Genomic DNA, 21,663 nt, shown 5'->3' on the forward strand with positions numbered 1-21,663 from the left:
TTTAAAATGAAATTATAAGGGACTCTGTGCTGCTGTTCCATTGTAGTCTTTAAGCAATCGCTACTGACACCTACCACCTTGATTGTCAATGAAACACACACACACACACACACACACACACACACACATACCAAGTACAGTAACGGTGGCCCGTGCAGTCCGTACAGGCATGGTGAAGATGGAACATGTGTAGTCTCCATCATCTGACAGCTGAACATTTGCAATGGTGATTATCAGTTCTGTGGCCGTGGACTTCACCAACTGGATACGGTTATCTCTCAGTGCTGAAAAGAGACAGCAGATAAGAGGAATGAAAAAAAAAAAATGATAACATCAGTTTCTTGCACCAAAACCAGTCGTACAGTAAGACCTTTAAACAGGCATTTTTGCTACTGTATCTTTAAAGGGGTGGTTCACCCAAAATTGAAAATTCTGTCATCATATATTCACCCCCATGTTGTTCCAAACCCTTATGACTTTCACTTTCGTGTAATACAAAATATGCTAAGCAGCATGCTAGCCTCAGTCCCCATTCACTTTCATTCTCTGGAAAAAAGATGCTATGAAAGTGAATGGTGACTGAGGTTAACATTCTGCCTAACATCTTTTTGTGTTTAACGGAAGGAAGTATTATCGGTTTATTTTAAGTTTGTTATTCTGGAACAACACAGGTGTGAGTATAGCATTTTTTGGGTGAACTATCCCTTTAAGACATCTATAAGTTAATAATCTCTGTTATGTGGTTTATTAGGGCTGGCCAAAATGGCTGAATACGTAAACATGGGCGACCATATATTAATGTGCTCAAGGTTTTGACATCATAACATTAACAATATCTAAATGACCCGATTTTGGAGATTAGTTTTCATTGATGGTCGTTTTGGACTGGGAAGGGAACTTTGTAATAATAAAAGTTTGAGTATGCCTACATGGTACACCAAACTATTTGGTTTTAAAAGAGGGCTACATCCCATGGGGGGGGGGGACTATTAAGGACTGTTATTCTATGAACATGTGCTACACGGATGGCTTTCACTGTTGCGCACCGTCTCCCTGTTTATATCAGCATCTCTCGCTGAACACGTTTACATATGCTCTTTCCACGAATGTTGATGGGGGAGAATAGGGTGGCAAATGCCACAGATGGGGCCCACCTGGGAGTTGTGGGCCCCTGGGCTTCAGCCTGTGTAAGGCCGTGCATAAATGCGCCCCTGCTGGCTGCATAAAACAGCAACTTAATACAGTGTGGCTAGCTCCAGTTCAATTGCCTTTCAACACCTTTACGTTATCTAATTAATATTCATGAGACAAGCAGATAATGTTTATTAGAACCCCCATCCCCAAGTTTTTAGATTGGCCCCTGAAATTAAGATCAAATATGAAAAAGTACAGCAAAATCTTAAAGAAAAGAATATGCTAACATGTCTCTAATGCAGATTTACAGTACATGTGTGTGTGAAAGAGAGTGTATGTGTGTGTGTGTGTGTGCTGTGTCTTCATGTTTTATCAGTAAATGAAGGGCACTAATTTGTCTTCATCAGCTGCTGTTCCTCTGTCCTCCATCCTGCTCTTTCATGCACACACTCCTCCTTTGTCATTCATCTCTTTATCTTTCTCTTTGCTCATCCACCCATCCATTGCTGCTCCACATTAATTTGTTCTTTATCTCACAACACACTTTTGTGAATCTTTGCCTCTTTTCTACAGTATCTGTGTGCCTGTATTTCTCTCCTCTCTTTTTGCAATGCACCCTTCTGCCTTCTCTTTCGATAGACTGTTTTCTATCTCTTTCTTGGCTCTTTTATTTGATTGTGCTCTCTTCTCATCTTCTTGTGTTTTCCCCTTTAATCAGGTCTATGCTCTCTCTGTGTTTCTCTCTCCATCAACTTGCCTTCCGTGATCACAGAGCCACCTGTTTGTTTTTAGGGTGATATTAATGTTTTAGGAAGATGTTGCTGCCATTCTTTTTTTTATTTGGCAGTTTGGGAAGTGAGAGGTCTGTGGAAAAATGGTCAAACAAAAATGAATTTCCTATAAGGACTAAGAGGGCAAGCAATTGCAATCACTAACTGCAGTCATAAAGGAGATCAAGTAAAAGGAATTGTTAAAGGAATACATTATTTCACCCAAAAATGATTCTGTCACCATTAACTCGCCATATTTGAATGTATGCAAATGTGAAATAGATTTAAGAGTTGTGATGGAGGGGAAAATTTTCAGTGAACAATGACTCACATTTTGGTCTGTTCCATCATACATCTAAAAAACTTACAGCAGACAAGTTGTATGGACTAGTTTCACAGTTCTGATTTTGCCATTTTTGGAACCTGACAGCATCCCATTCACTTTCATTATATTGACGTTTAGCATAACAACCACTTTTACAGGGATAGGTGGACTGCATAAAACCAGACTTTGCATCAAAAAGATCAACCCTCGAATAAAACATCAATTCTACATTTTGTTTTGTTGTTTTTTGTGTTTTTTCACTGGTGATTTTATTATTTATTTAGCATGAAAATGTATGCATATCATAAGCTTTGTAGTGTAAAGAAATTAACTTTATTAGAAAATAGTTGTGTAGGATAGGAATTATTTCTCATTCCGCTAATCTGAGCAGAAATGCTGAAAGGCGCAAGCAGTCTCAGACAGCGCTCTTCTCTGATGCTTTACTCTCAGTACTCATTCAAACAGAACAAATCAGATAATGGACAGAGACAGAGAAACATCATCTGGAGTTATTTCACACTAAATACGGCAAAGCGAAATGAGACGTTTATTTAAATTAAGGGTTTTAAAAGACTGATCGTTTTCTGAAATATATTTTTATAAACAATAAACAAATAGTATAATCAGTTCTAAAGGCATGCCTGCCTATACTGTACATACAGTATATATATATATATAGTCACCTCTCTGCTCTCCGAAGTACAGGGTTTGCTGTGCCGTGTTTGACCACTGGAGAGAGGAGTTATCGTTTTCCTTTACGTTGCAGGTCAGGGTCACTGTTCCGCCCACTGCCACTGTCTCATCTTGGGTCACTGGCTGGAAAAGTTCCTCATCTGGTCAACAGGAAAGAGACAAATGAGAAGATATTAAAGTCAAAGAGAGAGAGAAACAGGATGGTCTCATGAAAAAATAAAGAGAGAGAAAGAGAGAGAGCCATAGGTGTAAATTAGATGCCTCGCCCACATCATCATGGTGTTTGAATGTACAGCTGTGTATGTCTCATTGAAAAAATGAAGTTGTCAGGTAAACGTTGTCTCGATCTCGTGGTTCGGGAGTCAAGAGAGAACAAAAATGAAGACAATGTAGTGCAAGTGTAGAAGAGGAGGGAAGTTATTTGATATTATAATAATAACTCAATGGCTGATGTCTCCAAGATTCAGAAGAAATTACAGATAGATTGTACAGTATGTGACTTCTGAAAAGTTCAGAATGGAAGATATGCAATAAGTGGTGTTTGCTAAAACAAGAATCATTATTACTATTGCTCATATTCTACATAAGATTTGAACAAACCCTTAAAGCTAAGGACAAAACATCGACATCTCATCGACATCAAATCGTCCGACACTGTTTGTGTAGTGAACATGAATACTACCTCAAACTGTACTGCTCGTTAAGGACAAGTGTGCTTTTCTAAGTGACTGGACTAGTGGATGATTAAAAGAATGCAAAAATCCTACAGATTTACATTGAAGAAGGAATCCAAGCCAGGGACTTGGGCATGGGTCCTTTGATTTGAGCCTGTAAGCAATCATTGTGGTGTTGAGTTGTGCATGGGCAAGCACCACTCACATTTTCTTAAAAAAAAAAAATCATTGACTAAAACAAAGTACAAATCTAGCTGTTTGTTTTCATGTTGGTTGTTCAGTGTTTGTGGGGATTGGGGTTTGAGCTCTTGAGTATTACACATATTAAGCCCTTCAGGCATCTGACAGATGACAATTCAACTCATTAATTGTAAAAATGGTATCTGTGTATCTGCGTGTGTGCGCGCGCGTGTGTAAATGTGTGTAAAGTCCAGATGTAATGCCAATGTGACTATGTCAGTATGATAACTCTGCCCAGAGCAGCCCAAGCTCCACTTTACCCAATAATTACCACTTAGACTATAATCGATGTCCTTTTTTATGCTGACCAGAGCAGGACGAACTCTGGGCTAACACTGTCTGAATTCGGGGCTAATTGTGCGATGGAGAGCTAATGATTACGTGATGTTGGTCAAATTCTGGATTCAAAGAGATTAAACGTAGGGCAAAAGTTGGCAGCACGTTGGGCATATGTTGGCTGAATGCTGGGTAAACATTGCTAATTGCTAGGTTAACATTGACTGAATGCTGAGTTAGTCTTTGCCCATTGCTGTTTTATCGCTGCTTTAACACTGGCCTAATGATTGATTAATACTTGCTTTTGTAGATCCCATTGTTGGCTTGATTCAGGCTAAACACTGGCCTAATTCTAGCCTGATGATTTGCTAGTGCTGGAATTAGCCTACTCAACATCGCAGGTGTGCTGGGCAAGCGTGAAGCTGGGCTGAACTCAGCCTTATTAGCCTAAAAGGCTTTAACAAGAGGCTGTTTTTAAAAATAGAGGGAGAAGAGAAAGGATGAGAAAAGGCTAAGTCTCAGCATAACAGAACATCTGGCTATTTGTGTGTGTGTGTGTGTGTGTGTGTGTGTGTGTGTGTGTGTGTGTGTGTGTGTATATACATGTTTATACCTGAGATCATCTACCTTGTGGGGCCCAGCCAGCGGTCCCCATGAGGGAAATGGCTTATTAAACATACTAAACGATGTTTTTTTGAAAATGTAAAATGCAAAAAGGTTTCTGTGATGGTTAGGTTTAGGGGTAGGGTTAGGGGATAGAAATTATCGTTAGATCTGTATAAAATCCATAAAATGATGTCTATGGAGAGTCCCCACAATAATATAAAAACAAGTTTGTGTGTGTGTGTGTGTGTGTGTCTGTGTAAAAACCTCACGCAAAGCGAGACAACAGTTGAATTAGAGTTAGCTCTCTAAACCCAATGAACATATGTCAACGGATAATAGGCTAAAATTAGCCTTTAGCTTTAGTGCATGCAGTGCTGGCTACTTATTGGCAACCAATTAGAGTGGTGTTAGCAGTTAATAAGCGATTAGTGGGGCAGATCCACACTCTCTGTGCAGTGGACAACTGCTGCAGGGGGCACTTACTGAGGCTCTCAAAATGGCATCTGACCCATTTAACTGTTTATGTCAGGACAATGACTCGACTAAATCATTGAGTGGATGGAGTGCAGAGCAGAGAGTGAGTTAGGGCTGCACAATTAATTGAAATAATTAATTGTGTGAATTCATTATAATTATATGTGAATTAAAATCTGCTGCGATTTATTAAAATAAATAAATAGCATGCATGCTCTGCATGCTTCAAAGTGAAGCCGCAGCACTGATGTTACACATTCTTAGAGCAAGTATGTGTGGAGCTCATGATTTCAGCGGTGTCAGAGCACTTCTGTTCCCAATATGTGGTCGCTTCACATGAAATCCATCTCTGGAGGTGCTCTCAGTTTGGTTCACTTTGTTTGCAGTGCGGTTCGCACTGTGCTCTGATATGAGAACGCAAAGTGTACAGTGTTCACTTTATTTTGACATTCACATAATTTCAAACGTTGCAGCATTGCACAGTGTTTCACCAGACTTTAAATGAAAAACATACAGAAAAAAAAAACATACAGAAACGTAAATATCTTCCTTCTTTCTGTTCCAGCGTATTTCTTCTTTCAGAGCTTTGTTGAAGCAGCAGACAATTTGCATCGCTTTGCACACACTGATGAGCACAAGAGATACTGTTTCAATGTGATTTTTTTCCCCTTTAGCCTGTATATTTAACCAGCAGCAATAAGAGATGTTAAATGTTTGTAATATCGCAGTTCAAATCACAATTGCAATATTTGACAAAATAGTCGCAATATGATTTTTTGGCCAAATCATCCAGCCCTAGTTTGTGTGTGAGATCTCATCAGTCTCATTCGACCAGTAAAAGTCAACAAAAAACATTGTTGACAACCCATTTTAATTATGTAATGGAACATATTTTTGAAACAGGATTTGTAATAAGAAAAAAAAATCTAGGTTTTGATTTGACTAGGGATGCACCAATACCACTTTTTCTCTTCCGATCTGATTCCGATATCGGAAATCTCAATATCGGACCGATACCGATCCTGATCCGATACCAGTGTTGTTTTTTTGCATAATCAGTTTAGAATATCTTACATTATTGTGTGGAACTAATTGGGTGTACTCTTTAATATGTAAAGAAACACAAACCTCTAACTACACATGATTTCAATATAAATGTGTAGCTTATTAAGAAAAACATTATTGTTAACTAGTATACTGGATAATGTAGCAAAATTAACAGTAATTCCAGTATAAGTCATCAGTAGAAAAGAAGCTGTTTTTTTTTTTTCAACTTGTATCTGGACTTTAAAGGATTCAGATCTCTTTTTTGTTCAATTTAGTTGTAAGACATTAGTCCACTTTTCATTCGCACAGTTATTTTTTGGAACACATTCAACTTAAATATTATTATAATTTGTAAACAAATGATAATAATAATAATATATTATAATAGTAATATATAGTAATATATCTCAATCGTGCACCTTTAACTTTTAAACCCTCACGCTTTTGACGCTATTTTGACATTCTGAACTCTCCAGGAAGCTCTGTATGTGTCTGTTTGTAGTCAAGTTCACAGTAGTTTAATTCGTTTCTTATTCAAATTCTGGTAAAAAAAAAAAAGAAAGCACCTCCAGTGCCATTCTAAATGCATATTATAAGTGAACCGAACTTTTGAGCATCTACATCTGAGATGCTGTTTGTGAGTTTAGCTCAAATATTGTGCACCGCTGTGAAGGCTATAAATAGCCGTGAGCGTGTGCATAAACAGAGCAAAGCCATTCACTAACGCGCTGGAGCTGTGCGTGAATTTTATATATTTACTTATTAAACACAGCCTTTTGTGATCCACAGAGCTATCGCACATCTTCAAGTGGCTTTGAATAAAATGCACGAGTCATATAAACTACTTTAATTGTGTTTTTATGGTTATTTTATTTCATTTTTTGAGCTTGACAGTAACGAACATGACTAACACACAGTATCGGATTTGGATCGGGCTCATCGGACCAATACACGATCCGTTTAAAAACGTCAGTATCGGAGCCGATACCGATCCAGGTATCGGACCAGTGCATCCCTAGATTTGACCAAGTTTTACATTGGACATCAAGTGGCGAACCAACATAGTACCAAACTTGTTTATTGTACAAAAGTTTGTACAAAACATTCAATATTTTCAAAATGGTTTTAATGTATTCTAGTTTAGGGCTGTGCCGATACAATTATTTCCAGTATCGATATATCGTAATACTTTTTCTCACGATATTACATAGATAATTTTGATACCTGTATCGATATTCTGTATTCACATCATGTCCAACATTTCAATAATAAAATAGCAGGTCATCAAAACATGCGGGAACTATGAGACCAACAATTCTCAGTGCGCTCAAATAAGTTTATGTAAGTTGTGAGAGTGATTAAAATTGAACCCACATGATTCGCTCACTTGGAAACATGCAAAGTCTCTCACGCAGTTTCAATCACGATCCAATTATTATTTTGTGATGTATCGCAATTGGATTGCGGCATACATTGATCAGTCACAACATTAAAACCACCTGCCTAATATTGTGTAGGTCCCCCTTGTGCCGCCAAAACAGCGCCAACCCACATCTAAGAATAGCATTCTGAGATGATATTCTTCTCACCACAATTGTACAGCGCGGTTATCTGAGTTACTGTAGACTGTCAGTTCGAACCGGTCTGGCCGATCTCTGTTGAACTCTCTCATCAACAAGGCATTTCCATCCACAGAACTGCTCCTCACTGGATGTTTTTTGTTTTTGGCACCATTTTGGGTAAATTATAGAGACTGTTGTGTTTGAAAATCCCAGGAGATCAGCAGTTACAGAAATACTCAAACCAGCCCGTCTGGCACCAACAAACATCCGTGCAATTACCTGATCAGCCAATCATGTGGCAGCAGTGCAGTGCATAAAATCATACAGATACAAAGGAGCTCAAAGGAGCTTCAGTTAATGTCAACAGAGAATGGCCAGGCTGGTTCGAACTGACAAAGTCTACAGTAACTCAGATAATCGCTTTGTACAATTGTGGTGAGAAGAATATCATCTCAGAATGCTATTCTGAGATGCGGGTTGGCACTGTTTTGGCAGCACGAAGGGGGCCTACACAATATTAAGCAGGTGGTTTTAATATTGTGGCTGATTGGTGTATGTATCGCGATACATACAGTACCGTGTTGTGGCGGCTCATGATGTCGAGCTCTAGTCTCGGTCAAATATTCTTTTACCTTGCATAGTTTTGTTCATGATTTTTGAGGATGAGGGTATGTCATGCAACCTGTCCATGTTGGCATCTGCCTGATTTGGTTATAGTTTCTACGAAATGACAAGTGAATTTGCGATGAGTTTGATTGGATCCTTTGAAGTCGACAATTAAAGATCTGGGATTTATTTAGCTACTGTGAACAATCAAATAGCTCCTTCTATTTTATTATTTGCATTTACCATTGTTTTTTTCCTGCTGTACACCCCCCATCAGAAAATACTTTCAACCCATTTTTGGGTCGTGACCCTACCAGTTGCGAACCACTGCCTTAGAGAATATACACACACAGAACTGATTTAAACACACCCAGACGGTGTCATTCATCATTGCATCTCTCTCTCTCTCGCTCTCTCTCTCTCTCTCTCTCTCTCTGCCATTCTCCAGGTGTCTCTCGCTCACACACTCACACACAGATATGTGAGGGTGTATAATGCACACAGCATATATTTAAAGCAACATAGTTTACACCCTCCCCACACAAATGAGAGAGAGAAATGGATGGAAAATAATGGCGGAGAGGACGGCTGCTGAAAAGAGACAAAAGCATAAGATTACAGATAAACAGATGAATACAGCAAAAGAGTGACGAAGAAAACAAAAAGGGGAGACAGAGAGAAATAAATGAGTGAGAGGGAGAGAGAGGTTGAGTGTTTATATGTGGGAGATAACACAAGTTGAAGTGTAATAAATACTGTCCAAAAACAGACAGTGAAAAATGTCCCCTTCATCTCTCCATTTTCCTCTTCCTCCTTTCTCATCTCTCTCCATCTGTGCCTCACTTCTTTTTTCCTTTTCCTCCTCCTTCCATCTGTCTCTCTCTGTCTCCATATTTTTCCTCTAGTATTCTGTCACCTCTATGCCCTCTTCTTTCCGTCTCTCTGCCTCTGTTAAGATCTCTCTGGTTCTTTCATCGCATATGTAGATATCTTTTTTTTTCAGCTTCATTAACATTTGATTGGCATTAAAGATCCTATTGGTTCTTCCCTGATGTCCAGCTGTGTGTGTACAGCAGCTGGTGTAGATGAAGTCATCGTTGCATTATTGATCGGTCAGACTGTGTAAATGTATACGATTTGTTGAAGATTTGGTTTGATCTTGCAACTGCTGGAACACATTTCCTTAACTGTAGTCTGCCAATTTGTGGGATTAAATATTGGTTCATGGAGTTTAATGGAGGTTTATGGAGTTACAGATGTTTATGGTTTGAGTCTAAACCTTAAGATTGAAATTAAGCTTGACTCTGCATCTGACTCTATGGATTTGTTCACATGGCACATAAATCTGATTTTCTTTTAAAATATGATCTTTAGGGCTGTCTGCACTGTCATTTTCAAAGTGATGAAATCTGATCCATTTGTTCAGACAGTGAAGTGTCTGATATACCTACACAGTGTATCAGTTGCCACGGAAATTCCTAAAGTATCAGCACGATGCCAAGAGAATATATTCTACAACAAATGAGAGTAGCTGTCATTGTGAAAAAAGAGAGGATAGAAAACGGATGATTATGATGGCCCATGATTATTTTCATTCATAACATCTTGCTATGGTATTGAACTCATGAATCGCATCAGACAGTGTAAGCACCAAAAGCATTACTGTATATACTGTACACATTCATGCATATGCTGTGTCCAAAACATTCATTATCATTTAATACATAGTGAAAGACACATGTAAGCATAAATGAGTGAATTCATAGACAGCTGTAGACACTACTGTGTTATGTACATTCAGCTAACCAAATGATAGTGCACAATACTTTTGGATCCTTTATAGGCAACAAAGTCAAACACGATGGTTCGCTGATAGTTTCTATTGCCCCCATGGGTGGCGTTTGAGGCATCTAGACTAGAGTATGAGCGCAGCCTCTGGAGGTGAAATATCAATATAAATCACTGACAACTTGTGAGGATTTTCCTCTCTCTATTGTATATCTGTCGTAATTGACAATATTCATTCTTTTTTAAAATTTTTATCCTTACTTGGAAATGTTGTTAAATCTTGAATATGAATGAATATTTTATTATTTCGATTAGATAATCAGGTGTTATAAATTGAAGCAAGAGCAAGCAAAGAATAATGTGAGTTCACGGCCCATCAGCAAATATTGTATATTGTGTCTCTACCTTCATATCTGGTGAATAATAATAATAATAATAATAATAATAATAAAAATAATAATAGTAATCTGGTGACATATATAAAACCCTTCATCTGGTGATTATATAGACAATATATAAAAACTTATTTTGATAAATGTTTAAGGCATTGTAATGGAAAAATCAGTCACCATTTATGGTCTTATATGAAGCATAGATTTTTTTTAACTATTTATGTAACTGGTGGCGTAGCCATGGGTGGGCTGGGGTGGGCCTAGACCCACCCAAATTAGACTCAGAATACTGGGGATTATTCTTTGACTTCACATTTATATTTATAAAGTATATATTTTATAAATAAAGCATAAATTCCGATTCCTGAATGTCTGTTTTCAGGAAAATTGTAACACATTTGTGAAACTAAGAAAATAAAACGAATAAATAAATGGCAGTGTGATCTGCATCACTTCTGCTTGCGAATGGTCTTTTATCGATAAAAATGGTGTGCATGATGACATCATGCCTAAAAAAACACTTTGTCGCATAAGTTTGGGGTTATTGCAAAAGAAATCTGCCCATAAGTTTTTTCCATACAGAAATGTGTGTATATCGCTAATTGTGTACCGCTAATATCGCTAATGCCTCCCAGATGACCTCAATCTTTTTTCCTCCAAAGTTTTGGTTAAATGGGGAGAGTATTGAGACAATTAATTGAAATTAGCCAGCTTACTGTCATTTTAATTTCACAAATAAATGCAATCAGAAGACGAGGAATTGCAATCAAAAGGGAACAGCTGCCCTTCTGATAGGACTGTAATATTGGTCCTGATGTTGCACCTATCGCACTGCACCAAGTAGTTGGGGATACTTTCGGTCTTACTTTAAGGACCATCCATCGATGTGTATATGCTGTTTGCACAGCTATTAAAGAAATATTGATGCGGTGTAATATCAGGGTTTACATATGATACATTCCTGATATTCAATAAGCTATTTTGAACAATCATCTAATCTAAAGTATTGCCATCACAACTGCATTATGTCCCACATATTTTTCCAGAAACTTTTCACAACCAACTGAACTTGATTGTCATCTAAAATTAATTTTAGCGTCATAATGCAATATGCATTTTCTGAAGAAGCTCAGCAAATGCAATCTGAGGTAAAGAGGGTTAGATTAAAAATATTTACAAGTTTTAAAATGTTCAAAAGTTAGTTTTCTGAAAGTGAACTCAGCACTGGACAAGTAGTTCTGATAGTTTATAGTCTTGAAAAAGTGTAGAACATTCTGAGAATGTAATTCAGCCGACATCTTTCATCTACAGAACAGGGTATGGCTAATTTAAGTTTATGTAAAGAAAAGGCATATATAGGTCTAAAAATATATATTTTTTTAGTTTGGTAATTCATTACTTTAATTTAATGCTTTATTCATTTGGTAATTTATTTAATTTGATATAAGGATTTTTGCCAGCGTTTTTTCAAAAGTAAGCTAAACAATAATTAGAACTGGGCTATATGTTAGTGTTACAAAAAAGCACACTGAAGCTTTTCTCCTAGTATTGTGTATTTATTTTTTATTTAAAACACAGAAATGATGTGTTTTTTGTATTTTGGGCTAATTCCATGATTGACGTCTATTATTTTGAATGGTGTGGAAAAGCAAGTTTAATAAATAAACGTATGGCTACCTCGATTAAATTAATCCCAAAGAGTGGCAATTCTCCATTCTCCGTGCACTATTCGATGATAAGTGCATGAGAAATATTTGTGTTGGCACTCCTGGAAGTGTCATGACGCAGATGTGTTGGCAGCACCAGATCTGTGCAGATATGTCATTAAGACCAATCCATAACAGTACGAGTAATGCTTCACGTACAATAAATTGGCTTTCAAGGATGTATACCTTGTCGTCATGATTAACACAGGCTAACGATTGGGGTAAATTCTGCCATGTGACACTATATTTTTGCGTTAATGCCAATTCTCTCAACAAAAAGTGTTTCCAAACCAGTTTTTCATGACATTTGAAGTATCGACATATAGTTTATGCGCTAGAGTTAAACAGAAAAATATTATGTCAACACTCGTGAAATTTTAGTGATAATTTGCGTTTCCATCAGCTTTATTTTGATGCGCTAAAATTTTTTCACAAAAAATCCTTGGATGAAAACATAGTTACTGTCGATAAACCCCTCTAGAAACTACATCAGCAGGGTGATCTGCCAGTAAGTGATGGTGCGAGCATGAGAGTTATTTTATAATTTAAAACAATTGGACAGAAGAATTTGTCAAATTGGTGCTGGACTTTGTCTTAATGTATGCAAAACAGGACATCTTCCTTCGTGGGAACAGAGAAACTGATAAGGAACAAAGGTAACTTAATGGAAATATTTAAACTCATTGCAAGATATGACCCCAGCATTAAAAACAGACTAAAAACAATTCCTAGAAATGCTACTTAGCCCCAAAATACACAAGAAACTGCTTGAATGGATTGCTTCTCTGTAAATTCAGCTGAGCAACACAAATCTCTGTTCTTTCAGTTAACCTCTCTCGGTGATCTCTGCAAAGGGAATTTGCTTGACTCCTTAGACAATGATGAAATGAGCAGTACAGTCAATTTCAATGCCTGACACCTTAGATTTATGATGTAGGACCCCTCAATCCAAATGAAGATGTGTCAAAGGTTGGCCAAAGGTTATTAAACTATTATTATTATTATTATTATAGCTGCCAAGGAATTTGATTTTATAGATAGGTGATTGAAATGTAATTATTTGGATTATGCTCACATTATTTCATTGGAACACTGGTTGGTTAGGCATCGGCATGGCTTTTATATAGGCTTGTAGAAGTTTTATGTGTCACAACTTTTTTCCTGCTAGCTGTAGCTCTCGCCACTTTTCCTTATCTATTCGTTCTCCACTTCTGTGTTTATATATATTGCAATCTGTTCAGAATCATGCCAAATCATTATGTAGGCCTATATCTTCAGTTTATGTCTAATTGAAGTTAGGTTCTTTCTAATGGAAAGCTTTCTAGCAGCTTTTGATAAAATCAATGATGCCTTGTTTTCTTAGGTGATTTTGGGTTTGCTTATAGTTAAAAGTCCAGTGTTATATACTAAATCTTGTTATTAATGGGATTTTGGCTGCACAGTAAACTGCATCTGAGATTTCATTAAATTTGGTTTCTTCTAGCTTCTTTGTATGGGCCACGCAGTCACAAGAAAGACTAAGAATATATTTAACTCATTCAATATAGCCTTTTGATACTAAAAACAATTAATCTGTTAACAGCTTTCTTCCAACTCCATAGTTAGTATCAGAAAATGTCAATATCGCTTGACCTCTAGTCTATCAATTACTAAGAGGTCATAAAAACTGCATGCATGAATTAGAATTTTTTTTTCTAATTTTTTGACACTGGCACTGAAATTTAATATCAACAACCCACTTACTCAAATGGACACTAGTGCGTTATACTGAATGCAGTATATTAATAGGCCACTTGGAGGTTTTGTCGACATGACCCTCTCCAACCCCCCACTCATTGCCAGCTGTTGGCCTATTACTGCCCAACACCAACTACTCACACAAACACCCTTTTCTGCCCTATAACTGCCCCCCTGGGTGTGTCTGCCCTTATCCTTATGTCATCCCCCTCTTTTTCATTCTTGTCTCGTGTTTTCCTATTTCTCTCTCACATTGCACATATGTAAGTCTTTTTGGATAAAAGCGTCCTCTGAATGAATAAATAAATATGTCAATGTAAATATATCAACCTACTGTCATGTCTTGTAAGTTTTCAGACCAAGATAAGCAGTTCTGCCGAACAGAAAGACAATTTCACATTAAGATTTTCAATATTAATGATATTGGAATAACATAATTGTTAGCGCATCATCATTTTTGTGATTCTGTTGAGCATACACACAACCACAATATTTGCTTGTTTGAGTTGCAGGGTCAAGTTGACACTTAAAGTGTTCTCTGAGATACTGTATCTTAGAACATAATACAGGGAATCCACTGTAAATATGGAGGCTGTGTTTGTAATGTACCATCAGTGTAATTAATGTAACATTACTCTCTAAATCTCACATGCTCATTTGACTACAAAAAGCCATAAGAGACTTAAGCACTCACTGTTAAAGGACATAAAAATTGTCTGTCATGAGTCAGGACAATAACACTCTACCACAAACAATGACTTACAAAAAATAATATAAAAATCTCATGATTGAATGATCTGTTTTTCTGTCACTTTCCCTCTCTTTTTCACAGTTGTTGTTAGTCATGGCGCCTCCCTCTCTCTGCCTGTCAAACATCATTAGTTCATTGTCTCACCCCCCAGAGAGAGAAACAGGGCAGGGGGCAGCAAGGACAGAACCACCCAGAGAAAAAGAGAGAGGAGAGGTAGATGGTAAGAGAAGGGCTGTGTGCAAAATCAAGTGACCTGGCTACCTAGACAACATATTTTGGCATCATAAGCACTAAAACACACTAAAAAGGCTGTCTAGGTAGGCAGCTCACTACGTTTGTTTATAAACATTCGAATGCACCTATCTAATACTAAGTAGGCAGCTGATAGGTTCTATGTGGCTGCAAATGGCCGCCTTGGTGTGGAGCTTCCCAGTTCTTTTGCTGCTTTTGTTTGTTTGTCCTGTGTTTAGTAATTTATTTCCGATCAGTTTTACCAGAGACGAGCTGCTGATTATTCGGCAGCACACGCCAGATTGTCCTAAGTGTCAAAAGCTGGATCTCATTATATATATATATATATAGAGTATATAAAGTGGTGCAGGTCTTTTAATTACAAAAAAGCCTGAAATACACACAAGACTCCTATTTTGAAATGTCTGCATTCCCAGTTGTGAACACACTGACAGATGATTCGCTGAGAAAGTTACTCTGATTCAAACTGCTAACCTGAGCTTCTGAGTTCACTTCACCAGAGACAGAAATACACTGGATGATTGCTACACAACAATAAGGGATGCATATCGCTCTGTCCCACATGCAGCTTTAGTAATCTTTGATCACTGTCTGGTTCATCTTCTTCCGACCTATAGGCAGAAACTAAAATCAGCTAAGTAAAGACTGTAAAAAGATCAGACCAATGAAGTAAAGCTGGAACTACAAGCCTGCTTTGACTGCACAGATTGGAGTGTTTTTGAAGCTGCAGCCACCTACCTGGATGACCTCACAGATACTGTGACATCATATATCAGTTTCTGTGAGGACATTTGCATTCCTACTAGGACTTATTTAACATACAACAACGACAAACCATGGTTTACAGCAAAACTCAGGCAGCTTCGTCAGGCCAAAGAGGATGCTTACAGAAGTGGGGATAAAATCTTGTACAATCAGGCCAAATACAGACTGACAAAGGAGATTAGAGTGGCTAAAAGAAGCTATTTTGAAAAGCTGAAAAAACTGTGGAGAGGCTGAAAGACTTTACCAACTACAAGACACCATCCCCCAACACTGTAGGGAATCAACAACTGGCTAATGACCTGAATGTGTTTTACTGTAGATTTGAAAAGCCCAGTCACACAACACACACCCGCTCCAACCTTCATAGCACACAAACATTTACACCTCCTGCCACCACCCCTCCCCTCTCCTGCTACTCAACATGCTTAAGATCTGTGAAGAGGATGTGTGCCTGGTCTTCTGGAAAAAGAAGACAAGAAAAGCACAGGGCCCAGATGGTGTTTCACCCACTTGTCTAAAATCCTGTGCTGACCAGCTGGCCCCCATCTTCACACAGATCTTCAACAGATCACTGGAGCAGCGTGAAGTTCCCTGCTGCTTCAAAGTCTCCACAATCATCCCCGTCCCAAAGGAACTGAAGATCAAAGGACTTAATGACTACAGACTCGTCACTCTGATGTCTGTGGTCATGAAGTCATTTGAGAGACTGGTGTTGGCCCACCTGAAGGACATCACTGGACCCTTTCTGGATCCCCTTCAATTTGCTTATAGAGCAAACAGGTCTGTGGATGATGCAGTCAATATGGGACTGCATTACACATTTCAACATCTAGACAGTCCAGAGACTTATGCAAGGATACTATTTGCTGACTCCAGTTCAGCTTTTAACAGCATCAAGCCTGCTCTCCTATGGACTAAATTAACCCAGCTCTCTGTTCCTGGCTCTATCTGTCAGTGGATCACCAGTTTTCTGACAGACAGGCAGCAGCTAGTGAGAATGGGGAAATTCACCTCCAGCACAAGTACAATCAGCACTGGTGCCCCCCAGGGATGTGTGCTCTCCCCACAACTCTTCTCCCTCTGCACAAATGACTGCACCGTCAAGGACCCCTCTGTCAAGCTCCTGAAGTTCACAGACAGTGGTGGGCCGTGCATTAAAAGTCTAGGCCTTCAGTGTGATTCATGCCATTAAGAAAACACAGTTTCACAATGAATAAGACACCCTATGCCTTTGGGCATCATACATTATGTCGCAGCTAACTAGTAATACCAATTGACATTTTAAAAACACGTCCATGCACGAAAGCCAGAACTTGAAATTACACTTAATGCTCAAGCAAGCCTAATTTTAACTGCAGCATGACTGTTTTGTGAAATGAACGTCTCATGAACAGACATTCAAAAATCATAATTTTTAATATGAATCTACCAAGGAGGTAGATTCTAATCTAATAATATTTGCGATTTAAATGTTGCTTTCAATAAATTTCCTTTCGTCAGGGTACACGGTTATGCTGCGTTCCATGCAAGCTGGATGTGGGATATTCCTACTTGATATCTCCAACCATAAATGCATTCCATTCCCCGATATTCGGAACTGCAATGCTCCCGTTAGCTTAGCAGGGGTTTGACTCTCATTAAAGATGTCTCCTAGCAACCCAACTGATAAACAATGCTGCAGTGCTAGCATCTGTGGTTCAGGTGTACGATTATCAAAAGAGATTATAATGTTTTATACACCTGTTTCTGCAAGCATTTGTTAAAAAACCTTTAATATCATGTCATGTGGAAACAAACTCATTTATCGATATTACTTAATAAAGTGAATGTTTATCACTAACTTTGTATATCTCCCTGAGTTTCGACATGTTTGTGTGACATCATGCCCCTGCATCTCGGCGAAATCGGTGTTGAGAAATTCTGCACGAGCCTACAAGTTGTAATTCTGACTTCAAGATGCATTCCATTGCACTTTTCCTAGTAGGAAGTTGTAAAATACGACTTTACGAGCTGAATGGAACGCAGCACTACTTTTAAAAACTTGATCTACTGAATGCTCCAGCAACCTAATTTGCACTTAGAAAACTCCTGATGAAGTGAAAATCAGTCCTCCTTTCATGATTAATAAATTAAGCAATCACACGGTCATGCAGAACATCTCAGGTTTTGAAATCCATAAGGATCTCTTTCTCAATGGCGATAGCCGCTGTAATGACAGCCGACTCGTCAACAAGATCTCACGCACTTTGCTTTCAAATTACGTCACTTAAAGCGTGATTGTGTCACTCAAGGCCAGCTAGAAGGCCTTGACTGGGACATATCCTAAAGATCACACCCACCAAGAACAAATAAATCAATCTGATTGGCTGATGAATCTGACAATATGACTTTAGATGCGCATTCATTGGCACTGTTGAGGGATTCTGTGGAACTTCTGAAGGCCTGAGAGGGTGGAGCTTAAACTCACGCGCTGCTTCGGCTAACGAGCTTGGCTTTGGGCATGTGATTTGTGAAACAGTTGTCACGCTTCGCTTGTAAGCATCAAGGAATAAACTCTGACTGGATACACTTTTCGTTTTTCTCTATTTGTTTGTAGATTAATTAAGAATGGAAAGTGATTAAAAATACATAGGCAAAAAGGTGGTTGAGAAATATATGAAAAATATTTTTTTTTTTGCCATGTTAGGCCAGCAGAGAAGGCTTTGCTGGCCCTGAGAATTCGCCACTGTTCGCAGATGACACTACAGTCATCGGCCTCATCCAAGATTACGATGAGTCTGCATACAGAAGGGAGGTTGAACAGCTGGCCATATGGTGCAGTCAAAACAACCTGAAGCTGAACACACTTAAAACAGTGGGGATGATAGTGGACTTTAGGAGGAACACCCCAACATTAACCCCACTCACCATTCTGAACACCACTGTGGCAGCAGTGGAGTCATTCAGGTTCCTGGGCACTACTATCTCACAGGACCTGAAGTGGGAGACCCACATAGACTTGATTTTGAAAAAGGCCCAGCAGAGGTTGTACTTCCTTCGCCAGTTGAGGAAGTTCATCCTGCCACAGGTGCTGCTGATACAGTTATACTCAGCAGTCATTGAGTCTGTCCTCTGCACTTCAATAACTGTCTGGTTTGGTTCAGCTACCAAGTCAGACATCAGAAGACTTCAAAGGATAGTTCAGACTGCTGAGAGGATTATTGGCACTTCTCTACCCACCCTGCTAGAACTGTACACATCCAGAGTGATGAAAAGGGTTGGTAAAACCACTCTTGACCCCATTCACCCAGCACAATTCCTCTTCGAAATGTTGCCCTCTGGCCGGAGCTACAGAGCACTGAGCACCAGAACACAGGAACAGTTTTTTCCCTGAGGCCATCCACTTCATGAACAGTTAAAACTGCCCCCAAATACTTCCCTTTGGTCAATGGAACCATGTGCAATATTCAGTCCAATCATTCCTACTTATATCAATATTTCATTTATATTTTTTAATATATCCTACCTCTTCTTCAATACATTACATCACCTGCACATATCTGTATATCTGTATATAAAATATTCTATCAACATTATTGCACTATTGTATATTTCTATTTTTTATCTGTTATATCTTATTTATTTATTTTTATGTCACTATATGTACACATGTTTCAATGTATGTGTTTGTATGTATGTATATATGTTGAATTCTCTTGCACTGGATTTGTCATCATGACAAATTCCTTGTGTACGTAAGCATACTTGGCAATAAAGCTCATTCTGATTCTGATTTGAATGTTTGAAGGCACATATGATGCTCTACAATGCTGTGTAGGTAGGCTGCTTACTAGATTCTATTTGAATGTTCGAATGCAAACTATGATGACCAAAAATGGTATCTAGGTAGGCAGCTTAATTGGTTATGCAGTTTGCAGGCTAGGTGGCTCAGTGGATTCAATTCAGACATTTTGAACACACCTATGATGCCCAAAAATGTTGTCTACTGTAGGTAAGCTGCTTGGTAGGTCCATTTCAAATATTTGAACACACCTATAATGGCCAAAAAGCTAACTAGCAAACTATGATCCATTTAAACATTCAAATGGTCCTAGGGTGCCCAAACATGCTGTTCAGGTAGGCAGCTCACTAGGTACTATAAAAAAATTCTGTCTAGGTGGGGAACTCATTGAGTTGTATTCAAACATGCCTAATATGCCCACAATTTCTATCCAACTAGACAGCTTGATAGGTGTATGATGCCCAAAAATGCAGTCTAGGTAGAAAACTCACTAGGTTGTATTGAAAATTATCCTGTCTAGGTTGGAAGCTTACTAGGTTGTATTCAAACATGCCTGTACTGCCAAAAAATGCTGTCTATATCTATACAAAAATACAAAGTCATCTCATGAGATTTTGTATGTATTCTTATGTAAAGTTTGGTTCAAGCCAGGGCCGGTCAACCCATTAGGTGACATAGGCGAGCACCTAGGGCGGCATCACGTCGGGGGCGCCGATCTACTGAGCCAATACGTATGTGGTCAATCTGTGTTGAACAAAATGCGCCTTGTTTGTTCAGATTACGTGTTGTGGCACCCCCCACAGAAAAAACAGACTGTGTACTAAATGCCTTACTACCATACTACTCTTACTGTTTCTGTTATACCTGTGTTGGCAAAAAACAGTGAGAGTAGTATGGATAGTATGCCATTGTGAACACGGCCATAGACTCACGAGCACGGGGCTTGTGAATCGAAGTGATGTCCGATGCGTGAATTAATCAGTCTTGATCAGTCAAATGGGGTAGGGTGCCAAATGGGGTAGGACCGGCACTGGTTCAAGCAAATGTACATTCTCCTACATTTATTAACACCTATAGAAATCTACAAATGCTTATGTGTACTGTTTAAATGGATTAATATTGAATCATTCATAGAATTAATCAGTTAATTACATTCAATTTATAATCAATGAGATTAGTTAAATCCCATCACATTTATTTAATGCAGTTGACATTATAATATGATATTTTAACAGTTTCATTCAGTTGTGTGAATTCTGCTGCCCAATACAATGTTTTAAAGTATTATATCACTTTAACCAAGACTAAACTTTAAAATGTTACAATGAATAAAAACTTGTTTAATAATTTATTAAGCATTTAATTTTATTTTTGTTCGTCATGGGGCATAAAAGTAGTTTTCAGAATCTGCCAAAAAACAAAGTAAACCACAAAAAGCACCATAAAACAATAATAAAATTAATCCATACATTTCTTAGCTATAATCCAAATCTTCAGACTGCTTTCTGTGAAGAACAGTCCCAAATTACAAGCCTTTTATTCAACTATCTCCGTCTCCATCCGCTGCATCGCCGTTGCGCCCACCGTTACTGTCAACCCGCGTTGGTTAGTTCCACCTCAAAAAGCATTACAACCAGCGGTTTTACAGAATGCTCATTGGCTCTCAAGTGTCTTATGCCATATTTTGTAATGAATATGTTTGAATGAGATATGACAGCGCCGTTATGGAGTGCATCAGGAGAAGATTTACAGTGATTAATAATTTAAATTCCACTCTCTACCTCACACAATGCTATTGTATGCCATCAGGGAGCACATCGGGTGCAGCGCATCACCCTTTGGACTACTTTTGTACTGAACTTTGCCATTTTTCTGAATAAATGTTTGTGATTACATGTATCTGCCTGTTATGTGTTTTATATGCTTAATAAATGGTTATGGTTATGTTTAGGAGTAGGTGTTGGATTAGCGGCTGTAAAATATATATAAATTAATATATTGTATCAAAAATTATTGCTACTGTACATTAATCTACTTGTTACATGTTTTATATAGTTGAAATGTGGTTATGTTTAGAGGTTCGG

At 38.2% G+C, this 21,663-nt stretch overlaps 1 protein-coding gene across 7 annotated transcripts in view; it reads right to left on the bottom strand.

Moving 5' to 3' along the window:
- Window positions 1-21,663, bottom strand: part of cadm3 (cell adhesion molecule 3) — a 108,968-nt gene that overhangs the window by 27,424 nt on the left and 59,881 nt on the right. For all 7 annotated transcript variants that reach the window (XM_051699000.1, XM_051698997.1, XM_051699003.1 and 4 more), the window contains exons 3-4: window positions 2,913-3,062; window positions 132-284 (exon numbers count right to left, since the gene is read on the bottom strand). In XM_051699000.1, coding sequence (XP_051554960.1) covers window positions 132-284; window positions 2,913-3,062 — 303 coding nt within the window. The remainder of the gene's footprint in view (window positions 1-131; window positions 285-2,912; window positions 3,063-21,663) is intronic.

This window comes from Myxocyprinus asiaticus, chromosome 5 (genome assembly GCF_019703515.2).
Source record: "Myxocyprinus asiaticus isolate MX2 ecotype Aquarium Trade chromosome 5, UBuf_Myxa_2, whole genome shotgun sequence".
Lineage (NCBI taxonomy): Eukaryota > Metazoa > Chordata > Actinopteri > Cypriniformes > Catostomidae > Myxocyprinus > Myxocyprinus asiaticus.